We start from the raw sequence: 12,113 nt of genomic DNA, 5'->3' as shown, positions 1-12,113 counted from the left end.
TGGGAATGCAAGTCAAACCATCAGGCCCCAAAGCCCTGACTGTGCCCCCCACCCTTCTCCTTCTCTCCCCAGGCTTGACAACACTCCCTGCTCAGATGCTATTCACCTGAGGTCTCTCATTGAGTTACCCAAACTCTTGCTGAAGCACCTGTTAAGAGTTAGACATTGTGCTGGGCCCTGGGGCCATGGAAGTAAGTGAGAAAAGGGAAAGGGAAAGGGAGGTGAACTCAGGACCCTAATGGACACAAAATGCTGAGGGACTCTGAGGAACCCACCCACATCAGTATCATTCACTCTGTAGGAAGCAATTCCTGCTGGTCACTAATAATGTCCTTCCATGCCATATCCAACCCTGATATCTGGCATGACAACTACTGAGTCATGTTTTATAAGCAAAAGGCTCAGCATCAGGAAGAAATATGTAAACCAGCTTACCTTGCCTCCCCCCTGAGCAACCACGGTGCCTCGTTCCTCCACCTCTTCCACCAAAGCCAGAAAGACCCTGTGGGGAGAAGGCAGTAGTGGGTGGAGGGGTCTGGGGTTCTGACAGGCAGATACTCTATTCTTGGGCTCAACAAAGAAAGGCAGGCAAGTGGTGGCCCTTGCTCCAAGAGGCCCACAGTCCCAGGACCTCTTCCACCTGCAGTCACACTAGCAGCCCAACGAGGTCTAAGAGTTGGGAGAGATCTCACCCAACCCAAGGCATTTCACCTGGAGAGCAGCTCTCTGCAGGAATTAGTCAGCACCGGGCTCTCGGTCTTCACCATACATGTCATGGCTGACACCACACCTGCTGCCAGTAGCTTCTTCACCCGAGCCCTCACAAAGCTTGGTTTGTCCTGGAGAAGGATATAGCTTAGGAGGGGCCTTGGCTGACCAGACAGGGAAAGGGAGCCCTTCTCACAGCAGAAATTGATGAACATGGAAACAGCCAGCTGGTCTCAACAACAAAGAAACCCCAAGCCTCTTCTAGTGTACCCCTTACCTTAGGGTGCTGCTCAGGCACATGTTGCTTAGCATATTTGGCTAGCTCCACCATCTTGGGGTCAGGCTCCTCATAGTCATAGCTGTTGGTGCAATTCACCAGTGCTGAAGCCACTGCAAAGAGCACCGACCTCTCCTCGGACTGCCAGGAACAGAGGAAGGTTCAGCTGGCCAGTCCAGGACAGAGTGGTGAATGCTGCTAGTTCCAGGGCCCGATTCCACCCTCAGCTGTTCCACCTGGACATCAGGGTGAATCTGGGAACCTCCCAAGACCCCAGACTTAGGAAGCTTACAAACTTGACCTCCCCAACTCCTCCAAAAAGCTCATCTTTCCTGACACTGCTGGTGCCCAGGCCACATAGGTACTCAGGCTGCCAGCTCTTGCTCCCTGGAGTTGCAATATCACTTCTAAGACCTGCCAAACTGTATACTAAGTGGTGTCCCCAGGGTGACAGCAGGAACCCACAGAGCTACCTTGCTGAACTGGAACAGAGCCTTCAGAGCAGCCTCATCCTCCACAAACTCTTCTTTTACATCAGCATCAAAGGTAAGGTAAGCCAGGCCCTCCACCGCCCAGCGCCGAGTGCCTGCATCAATCTGGTCATTGCATAGCCACCTGGGGACATGCAGGGGAGTGAATGACCATCTGAACTGGGGAGTTGGAAAGACTATATTAGGGTAAAGAAAAGTCAGGGGCTTAGGCTTCCTGTCAGCATGCAGAAACAGTTAATGTGCCAGAATCCAGAAGAGTCTGCCTAGGGGAGAGAAGTCCCTTCCTGGGACAGGGAGCCCTCCACCCAGATTCCCCCTGACCCCCCAAGCTTTGACAGGTGTGGAGCCACAGCAACACACACAACTCACTTTCGACACTGCTTGGCCAGCTTCAAAGTGGAGCCTTCAGCAAATTGCTTCATGCTAAAGTCAGTCCCTCCAGCTGAGCCAAGCTTGCAGAGTCCCTGGAAAAAGAAGATGCGACCCATTACCTGGACCCTGGGATGGAGACAGGAGCTGACCACCTCCATGCCTGGCTTGGGATTCCTACCAAATCCTCTGCTGCGGCTCTTGAAGTCAGATACTCAAATCAGCACCTCAGCATGAAGCAATATGATCACCTGTTGAGGTGGCCACATGACATAGTCTGGTAGAGACTGGCTTCCTGGGCCCCACACCTTCCCAGTCTACACTGAGAATTGTTCTGTTCCATTCCAGGTCATACAATAAACCTCTTTTTAAGTGGAGCTAAGATGTATGTGGGGAAAAGATAGGTACTTTAGCACAGCCTTATGGGACGCAGAAATCCAAGAGTAAGTGACCCAAGGAGAAAGGACAGCTTCCACAAGTCCATAGACACAGTAGGTTCATGGAAGGCTATACAATGCCCAAGCCACCAGCTCCTGAGGATACTGCCTGATTCCTGCAAACCCAGCCTTTCCACACAGCCTTTCTCACTAGCAAGGGGGACAGTATGTGACACCGTATATTCCCAACTCTCCTTTTTGTACCTGACTTGACTGTGGTGGGAGGAACCAGGCCCAGGCCCTACACATAATTTCACCTAGAAGGTGCTAAGACTGCATATGAGACCCCAGCCAGGTCAGCACCCCTGCTCAGCTGCCTCCATGCCCAACCTCAGTTTGCCCATCTTTGTCAATGAATCTTTGTCAATGAATCTTTTATTTTATTTATTTATATGTGGTGCTGAGTATTGAACCCAGGGCTTCACACATGCCAGGCAAGCACTCTACCACTGAGCCACAACTCCAGCTAGCTTGCCCATCTTACCACCAGTGCCCGGATGCGGATGCTATCCTTCTCACTACGCTTATACAGGTCCTTTAGCAGCGAGACACCATTGGCAGTGATGAATGAGGCCCGCTTGGCCTTGCCGGCTGCATGGATCAAAGCCTCCACAGCCACCAGCTGCTCTTCCTCCTGCTCAGAGGCACACAGAGCAATCACACTCTCCATGACACCACTCAGCTCCAAAGCCCGGTTGCCAGCATCACATGGGCCCTGCAGGAGGCAGGACACTGTCTGGATGGCCCGTAGCTTCCCGGCCAGCCCTTGGCCCTCAAACCAGCTCCTGAGGGGAACAGAGTTGACAGCTGTCACACCAAGGCACGCATAAAGGTACTCTCCTTCCCTCACTTCCCCTCCACTGGCCAGGCACCTGAACTACTTGGACAAAAAGCAAGAAAATCTGCCAAGGGGAAGACGAGGGCACTTTCACTAGGATTATGTTAGTCACCAATGATCTTTACCTACTTTCATTCAAGTCTTCCCTGACAATATACCACCTAACAAAAGTTACTGTCACTCACACCACCCTGCTTACTTCCTTTTTGTACTGAGATCATTCTGTTTATTTCATAATTTATCATCCATCATTTCCCCCCAAACTATAAGCTCTTTAAAGGGTAAGGACTGTCATGTTTCCCCTCTGTGTTGGAATGGATACACAGAAAGTGCCCAGGAAAGGCATGCACTCGATACATTTGTTGCATTATTGGAAAATTGAGTTGAGAAAGAAACCCAGATTAGGCCACTTTGGAACCAGAAGAAGGCTTGCACAGGGCACAGTGGCATGCACCTGTAGTCCCAGCTACTTGGGAGACTGAGGCAGGAAGTTCACTTGAGCCTAGAAGCTCAAGGTCAGCCTTCCCAAGGAAGTCAAAACTTTTGTGTTGGAACCCCTTGGAATGGGAAAGAGGGAAGAATCCCTTACTTGATGTAGTTTTCACAGAGTCGGTGGAAATTCTCCCTCTCAGCATCACACTTCAGGTCATCAAAGAGCTTGCTAAGGAGAATGGAAGCGCTCATGCGGCTGTTTGCTGTCACCGCAAGCTCCCCAGGAGGATCCTGCAAGGAGCCCCCCACCTCCAAGATCTTTTTCAGACCTGAAAAGACACCCCATTTAGAAAGTAGAACACTAGTTCCAACCCCTATATAAAGAGACATGGCTTTCCAGGAGACACAGAGAAAAGCTGGACTACCTCCCTCTCAGCCAAGAAGGTCACAGAGTTCAGACAGCCACATCAAGGCAGCCCACAGAACTTGGCTGGTGGTTACACAACCTCTAGGAGGCTGCTGTGGGTCAGAGAAGGACCTCAGAAGTGAGGTCTGCATGCCGGTCCTGCCATGGAACCAAATGCTCTGGGGTTTTGAAGTTCCTGCTCTATAAAACTAAGGGGGGAAAATAACACCCAGGCCTCAGAGGATCATTGTAATAACAAAAGAAGTGGAGTTGTGCAAAGGGACCTGGCAGAAGTGCTCAGCCAAGGCCTTTTCAAACCTTTTCTTATTTATCTTTTTTGAAAAAGAGAGGAGTAAACTGACATATTAAAATTTGTGTTTTTTTTTTTTTTTCCAGCCAGGTACAGTGGCATACAACTGTAATCTCAGTGACTCAGGAGGCTAAGACAGAAGGATCAAGGATGGAGGCCAGCCTCAGCAATATAGCAAGACTCTGTCTCAAAATAAAACATTTTTAAAAAGGGCTGGGGATGTGCTCAGTGGTAGAGTGCCCCTGAGTTCAGTCCCTAATACAAAACAAACAAACAAAACCTTCAGGTAAAGAAAGAAAGAATCTAATCCTTCTGTTAACCTGCTATTTCAGGCTTGGCGTTCATACATTTGCACACATACAATCAAAGGGACTAACTTTGAGCTCCTAAGGGTACTACGCAGGCCACGGATGTACTTTGATGCAGACACATGGCTGGATGTTTGCTACTTTTCTGATCACTTCTATGGATAAGCAGGCTTCAGCTACCCAAGCAAGTTTTTGTATCACCTACCTTGGTCAATGACCCAGAGAGTCAGACTATTGTTGGGATCCTTAGGTGATTTCCGGGGCACCATTTTAATCAAGAGGGTCAGAGCATTGTCTCGGCCTTGGCCAGAGACCCCAACCTCAGTCAGTAGCTCTAAGAGGTTACTAATGAGGACCTTCAGCTCCCGGGCAGGATCTGGCAACAAGGACACATCAGTGATTAGCATGCACAAGGCCCTACATTCCAATTGCAGCACAAAAAAAAGAGGACATTAGTGGGATCCACAATGGCCCAGACTGGTCTTACATCTATCTGAATTCCCCCAACAAGTCAAGGAGACACAGGGAAGGGGAACCTGCATGTAGGCTCAGGCCTGAACTCTAGCATTACCCTCAAGCACCTTGGCTACTTAGAATCTAGAGTAAAATACTGTCGCCAAGTCATATTCCTAAGCAACTTGCAGCTGCAAGTCTGGTCCCAAAAGAACTGGCCTCATTAGTTCAGCCCCATCCCTTCCACAATAACAACATCCAAAAGACTGCAGATCTCCTTACTCACCCACAATGATGGCACCTTCTTTGCCTCGGAAACCTTTTTTGATACCTTCTTTGAGGGCATCAAATATAACCTGCAGCAGGTGGCAGGCAGCCAGGGACACAGCCTGGTTTTCCACACCCAAGATGGAGACCACTCGCCGAGTTCCCAGCACACTCAGGGTTGCTACTGTCTGGAGTGGGAGAGAGGCAGATAGAAGCATCTGGTCATGAAGGGTAGCCACAGAGTTTCCTAATTCTCTGAGTTGGAAAGAGGTGAGAAAACATTTAGGAGGAAGAACCAGCTCCAACAGAACACAAAGCAGGCCTGTCAGATAGTGTGACCTGGGATCATGCCAGGAAAATTGCATTTGAAAGGCTTCCTAAAGAAAACATTCCAGGGGGCCTGGGGGTATAGCTCAGTTGGTAGAGTGCTTGCCTTGCAAGCACAGGAGCATGGGCTCAATCCCCAGCACCACCAAAAAAAAAAAAAAAGAAAAAAAAAAAGAAAACATTCCAGGGACTGGGGTTATGGCTCAGTGGTAGAGCACTTGCCTAGCATGTGTGAGGCACTGGGTTTGATTCTCAGCACCGCATATATAAGTAAATAAAATAAAGGTCCATCAACAACCAATAAAAATATTTTTAAAAAAAAGAAAGAAAGAAAGAAAGAAAGAAAGAAAGAAAGAAAACATTCCAGCCAGGCATGGTGGTGCAGGACTGTAATCCCAGCGGCTGGGGAGGCTGTGACAGGAGGATCGAGAGTTCAAAGCCAGCCTCAGCAACTTAGTGACGCCCTAAGCAACTCAGTGAGACCCTGTCTTTATATAAAATACAAAATAGGGCTGGGGATGTGGCTCAGTGGTTGAGTGCCCCTGAGTTCAATCCCCAGTACAAAAAAAAAAAAAAAAAAAAAATCATTCCAGGAGTCCCCTACCTCTGCTCTCCTTGGTCCAATCAGAAGACAAGAAACACTCTGGCCCTGGAGCAACTACTTTGTCTCAAGTCTCCCCAAGAAGGAGAAACAAACTGGACAAAGCTACCTAAACCTCAGGCCCATAGCCACCTTATTCTTCCCCAACCCCAGCCCTGAGGTCTGTCTATAGCAGGGGAATGTGAATATGTGTAGAATGAACCTGAAAGGCCTTTCTACCCTAATCCTCATCTGGAGAACCCCATGTGAGCCCATCCAGTTCACTGGCTCCTTCTAAAAACTGAGAGAAGAGAATTTACACAGTTTGACCATTCTTGGCTTTGGGAGGCCCAGAAAGAGAGCCCATATTTGGCCCAAAAAGACTTCATGGAGGGGCTGGGAATGTAGCTCAGTAGCAGAATGCTTGCCTAGCATGCACAAGGCCCTTTGAGTATTTCATAGTTCCACACCTGATTTAGGAGTTGTAGTTTCCTCTAAAAATCAACCAAGGGTCAGGTCCCTGTCTCCTGGATCAAGCCAGTTCAAGAAAGAGCTGGGGGCTGGGGAGATAGCTCAGCTGGTAGAGTGCTTCCCTTGCAAGCACAAGGCCCTGGGTTCAATCCCCAGCACCGCAAAAAAAAAAAAGAAAAAAGAAAGAAAGAAAGAGCTGGGAGTATGGACTTCACCACATTGGTCCAAGAGCAGGACTATTCCTGCTACACTGTGCAGTAATACCACAGTCCATACTGAGAATCAGGTCAGGGTCGGGCAGTTTCTACATATTAAGTCACTGTCTCCATGATAAAAATGCTATGGGTGACATACCTGATCACATAACTCTTATGTGAGGACCCTTCTCCAGAAGAAAAGTCAGTTTGATCTTTTTTCTTTTTTTTTTTTAGGAGGGTAGGGGGTGGTTACTGGGGCTTGAACTCAGAGGCATGCAATCATTGAGTTACATTCTCAGTCCTTTCTATTTTTTACTGGCCTTGAACCTTCAATCCTTCTGCCTCAGCCTCCTGAACTGCTGGGATTACAGGCCTGTGCCACCATGCCTGGTTGCCAGTTTGATTTCTAGGGCACTTTTCTGGGCAACAAGCTTGCTTTTAACATATAGACACTAAATGAATCAGTGACCAGGTGTCTCTGTGTGAGCTGGCTGCAAGAAAGCAATGCTTCATACTAATTAGTGGATTAGTATACTTCCTACTAATTCACATTGGTCTTTTAGGTGCTATTTTTATTTTTCCCCTTAGTTATGTATCTCCTGTCTCCTATACTCTGCCTCAAGTTCTTTTTGGAATAAGGTGAAGGGAGGAAGAATGGATGGAAGGGAGATAAATAGATAAGATTGTTGGATTGAGTGAGAGATAGACAGACAAACAGACTGAAGCAATAACTATAAACACTCTCCCCTACCTACCCGTGATTGATGCTCAGAGCAAATGCCAACCAGTGTACGCAGAGCTGCCAGCATGAGGTCAGTCTCTCCAGTGTCCAGCAGGCGCTGCAAAAGCTGAACCCCATTGCTCCGGAAAATCTTCTCAGCTCCAGCATCCTCTCGGGCCAGCACCACCAAGTTCTGAGAAGCCTGGGTCCAAGGAAGCACACTATAGGAGCTGGGGATGTAGCTCGGTGATAGAGGACTTGCCTAACATGCATAAGGCCCTAGGTTCATTCCTAGCAACACACACACACACACACACACACACACACACACACGCAGACAAAAGAAACACATTAATAACACTGACACCGTGTGTAGCATGGGACAGGCCAAGCAAAGACCCTGAGCTCTGGACCTCACTGCCTACACTTAGGAGTTGAGTGACACTGGCCATAAAATTAACCTCTCTAAGCTTTAGCTTCCTTCTAGGTAGAGGGAAAACCCTGCTTTATGGTTAGAGCAAATGGGATTCTTAGTCTTCAGCAGAGTCTGAAGGGCAGGGACATGCCTCAGTTACGTTCTAAGCTCCTGGAAGAAGACTGGCCAACGAGGCACTCTTGAACACTGGTTCCCTTTTCTTGATTCATACTATGATCCCAAGCCCTCAAAACTACCATCTAGGACCCATGACATGAAAAGCAACATGCATCAGATCAGGCCAGCACAGGGGTTTTTGAGGCCAACTCCAGTGAAGAGGTAGGGGACTATGGATGGGCAGCTCTAGGAGGAGTTCAGTCCCCATGGGCTCACTCAAGGCCCTATACCTTTTGCTTCTTCTCAGTGCCTTTTTCTTCTGGGTCCAACAGTATCCGAAACATCTGTTCCACTTTGGCATCTGTTGAGGACATGTATCGTACCTATGACAAAACAGTAAAGCACAGAAGAAATCACCTCTCTTGGCCAGAGACAGCACATTCCCTGCTAGTTCTCTCCAGCTCCTCCAAGATCTGGCTCCTGTCTCTGGGGGGTACAGTGAGAATGTCTGGGCTCAGGACTAGCACATGCTACCATGGGCAGGAAGAGACTTGCTGGGAAACTCCTTCTAAATTTCCTGAAGTCATTTTCCTCCCTGAACTAATTCCTGTTTGGGCAACAGCAGTAGCACCAATGCTAAAGGCAGTGATCTTTGGAAGGGGAGGTATCCTATGAGCCACAAGGAAACCCACCGACAGTGGTGCCATCTACGTTGAGAACTCATGGCACACTCAGCAAGGGAGCTGGAAGGTTGTAAGGCAGTTACTGACACATCTTTTGGCTCCAGAATTCTTTTTAACAGTTTTTTTTTTTTTTTTTTTTTTTTTTTTTTTTAATCTGAATGAGCAAGACAGTCCTAAGCCTATTTACCTACCTATTCCCTGGGGACTGGGCATAGATGGTGGCACAAATCTAATCCCTACTTCTCCCCTTGCATCTATGGCAGACACGACTAATCGATCCCAGCACATTCCCTTGCTAGGCCCAGGAATCTGCTTCCTAATCCTTCCCTATATAGGACACTTATGGTCCTATATAGAGCAGTTGCCATCAAATAGACCCAGCAATGAAAGGAAAACTATTTATTTTCCCAGGTCTTGGAATGTGTTTTCCATTGTATTATTTGCTTCTACTGTGTATTTTAACAACAAATTATCTGGTTTATTCAAACTTTGCTTACAGTTCATGATGGTCTTTGAAATCTTTTCCCTCAATTAGTTTAAAAATATATGTACTAGGGGCTGGGGTCGTGGCTCAATGGAAGAATGCTTGCCTACCATGTGTGAAGTACTGGGTTCGATCCTCAGCACCACATAAAAATAAATAAATAAAATAAAGGTATTGTGTCCATCTATTAAAAAAATTTTTTTTTAAATATATATGTACTAGGGCTGGGGTTGTGGCTCAGTGGTAGAGCACTTGCCTAGCATGTGTAAGGCACTGGGTTTGATTCTCAGCACCACATATAAATAAATGAATAAAATAAAGGTCTATTAACATCTAAAAAATACTTTAAATAATAAATAAATAAATGAATAAAATAAAGATCCATGGACAACTAAAATATATCTTATAAAATTTTAAAAATTAAAAAAAAATATGTACTACAGAACAATGTCTTTATTAAAAGTATATTGACAGGCCAGGCACGGTGGCATACATCTGTAATCCCAGCAACTCAGGATGCTGAGGTAGGAGGATTGCAAGTTCAAGGGCCAGCCTTGGCAAGTTTAAGGCCAACCTCGGCAACTTAGCAAGACCCTGTCTCAAAATATAAAAGTCTAGAGATGTAGTTCAGTGGTAAAGCACTCCTGAGTTCAATCCCTAGTACCACAATTAAAAAAAAAAAATACACACACACACACACACACACACATGCTCACATACATATAGATACAGATGAATCAAAGTCTCCTTTGGAAAGCTCAATACCATTCCTTTCCTCAAAAGGTCACAATGTTATTATTCTGATGTGTATCTTTTAAAATATTATTAATTGTATTTGCATTGCATTTAGTCAGGTGTACCCACAGGAAAAATAGTATTGTTTTGGGTGTGTATATGGGCAATCATTTTAACATAAACAATATACTGTATATGTTATTAGACTGGGAATGTAACTCAGTGGTATAGCATTGTTTATTGTATATTTTGCCTTTTTCATTTGACAAGTGTCAGATTTTCCCGTGTGTAGTTTCGTCTATTCTGAGTAAGTACAATTTAAGAGTTTATAGTAATGACATGACCCAGTTTATTCAGTCATTCCCTTATTGCTGGGCTCTTAAGTGAGATCCAAGTTTTCCTTACTATCAACAAGGCTGGAATAAACATTTGCAAGCTTAACGTACACGTGAACGAGGTTTCTCTAGAGGAAACAGCATGAAGTAAACATATTAGATCACAGGACATGTTCATTTAAAATTTTAATAGATATGCTACCATACTCTCCAAAGAAGTTGTACCAATTTATACCCCCTCCAACAGTCATGAAAGAGTCCATGACCCACAATCTTACCAGTGAAGTGTCTGCCTGGGTTTCCTTGAAAAGTATACAAAGTTTTATGTTTGCCAAATAGACCACACACAAAAAAGTATCATGCCATTATTTTAATTTGCTTTTCCCCAAACACTGGCATGGCTGAGCATCATTCTGTGCTCATTTGCCATCAGCAGCTCCTGTCCAGAGACCTGTGTCTACACCCTTGATCCAGACCACTTTATCATGGGGTCAATGCCCCAATCGCTCAGTCTTTCACATACCTTCTCCTGAATCTGCCCTCCAATGTTCCGCAGGGCTTCCTGGAAGACTTTGTTCTTGGGCTCCAGGCTCACACATCTCTGCAGGTCAAGGACAGCCTGGTCCAGGCGGCCCAGTTTCTCTAAGGCTTGGCTCCTCCGGTAAAGTGCTTTGACATCCCCACCGTCCTTTTCAATGGCTGAGCACAAACAGGAGCTCTGTCAGCACCCATGAGGCCACCGTCTCCAGGCAAGAGCAGGAGGGAAATATCTCCAGGGCCATAGGAAGGTGGGGGGATGCGTGTGGGGCTTGGTACTTCAGTCTCAGAAAAGGTGAGGGTAGCTGCAGAAAAGGAAATGCCCAAGGGAGTGGGAAAGAAAGAAGGCAGATGTGTTTCAGGGTCCAAAGGAGAAGAAGGTATATAGTGCAGTGCTCCCAGAGTCCTTGCCCACCAAAGAAGCCCCACAGCTCCACATAAGGGCCCACATTCCCCTACCTTTAGATGCCTCCGTTTCTGCTTTATCATAATCTTCCTGTAAGAGAAAGATCAGGAGCCTGAGAGGGTGATCATCTCTCTTTCCAGGCACTAACTAGACAAAAAAGATACACTTGTTCTCCAGAGTCACCCGATCCCCCACCGCCCTGAGGCCCAAAGACATCTGGCAATCATGTGATGGCTGGGGAAATCGAATGCTCAGTTCAAGTCCAAGCAGCAGTAAAGCTGGGCAAACAGGGCCCAGGTAGGCCGGGAAAGAGCGGCAAGCTTCCCTCACCAGCTTGAGGTGGCAAGCAGCCAGATTCCGGTGCAGAATGGCCTGGTCCAGGGGCGTCGCGCCCAAATCTAAGGCTTGGGTATAGGCCGATAAGGCGCCCTCATAGTCTCCGCATTTGAACAGGTCGTTGCCCTCTTTGCGTAGCTGCTCCACTGAGCTGGCCTGTGGGGAATAGGGGTGGAAACGTCGGGGAGGGAGCTCAGAGCAGAACAAGCAAGCTGGGAGAGGAGAGCGGGGTCGGGGGCGAGTCCCATGAAGGAATAAGAATGGAAAAGAAGGCCAGGGCGTGGCCAGGGTACCTGCGAAGGGGAAATGACACGGGAGGATTACTACGCACCCCGGGGACGATGGGTCGGGGCTCAGGGGTCCCTGGGCCACTCACAGTCATCACGGAGCCTAAGTCCCAGGCCCGCGCAGGCGCAGTCTCTGGGGCGGAGGTGGCCCCGGGCTCTGGAAGCTGCCATGGGCTGACGCACACC

At 47.4% G+C, this 12,113-nt stretch overlaps 1 protein-coding gene and 1 long non-coding RNA gene across 8 annotated transcripts in view; one reads left to right on the top strand and one right to left on the bottom strand.

Annotated features, from left to right (window-relative positions):
* Positions 1-4,414, top strand: part of LOC124977690 (uncharacterized) — a 7,728-nt gene extending 3,314 nt beyond the window's left edge. Inside the window, exons 2-4 of one of the 3 annotated variants that reach the window (XR_007107239.1) lie at positions 73-191; positions 1,338-3,114; positions 4,355-4,411. This is a non-coding gene — a long non-coding RNA (uncharacterized LOC124977690). Of the gene's footprint in view, positions 1-72; positions 3,115-4,354 lie in introns of all 3 variants that reach the window. The other 2 variants (XR_007107240.1, XR_007107238.1) reach the window with 2 other exon arrangements.
* Positions 1-12,113, bottom strand: part of Unc45a (unc-45 myosin chaperone A) — a 14,551-nt gene extending 2,438 nt beyond the window's left edge. For 2 of the 5 annotated variants that reach the window (XM_047541396.1, XM_047541398.1), the window contains exons 1-15: positions 11,972-12,096; positions 11,635-11,796; positions 11,358-11,394; positions 10,885-11,060; positions 8,415-8,507; positions 7,627-7,794; positions 5,316-5,484; positions 4,782-4,952; positions 3,710-3,881; positions 2,767-3,067; positions 1,846-1,940; positions 1,459-1,600; positions 986-1,126; positions 712-839; positions 436-502 (exon numbers count right to left, since the gene is read on the bottom strand). In XM_047541396.1, coding sequence (XP_047397352.1) covers positions 436-502; positions 712-839; positions 986-1,126; positions 1,459-1,600; positions 1,846-1,940; positions 2,767-3,067; positions 3,710-3,881; positions 4,782-4,952; positions 5,316-5,484; positions 7,627-7,794; positions 8,415-8,507; positions 10,885-11,060; positions 11,358-11,394; positions 11,635-11,796; positions 11,972-12,022 — 2,073 coding nt within the window. In that variant the 5' untranslated portion in view covers positions 12,023-12,096. Of the gene's footprint in view, positions 1-435; positions 503-711; positions 840-985; positions 1,127-1,458; positions 1,601-1,845; positions 1,941-2,766; positions 3,068-3,709; positions 3,882-4,781; positions 4,953-5,315; positions 5,485-7,626; positions 7,795-8,414; positions 8,508-10,884; positions 11,204-11,357; positions 11,395-11,634; positions 11,797-11,971 lie in introns of those variants that run through there. The other 3 variants (XM_047541397.1, XM_047541399.1, XM_047541401.1) reach the window with 3 other exon arrangements.

Source organism: Sciurus carolinensis, chromosome 2 (assembly GCF_902686445.1).
Source record: "Sciurus carolinensis chromosome 2, mSciCar1.2, whole genome shotgun sequence".
Lineage (NCBI taxonomy): Eukaryota > Metazoa > Chordata > Mammalia > Rodentia > Sciuridae > Sciurus > Sciurus carolinensis.
Note: the sequence above shows the minus strand (reverse complement) of the source record. Positions and strands in the feature narration are given on the sequence as shown.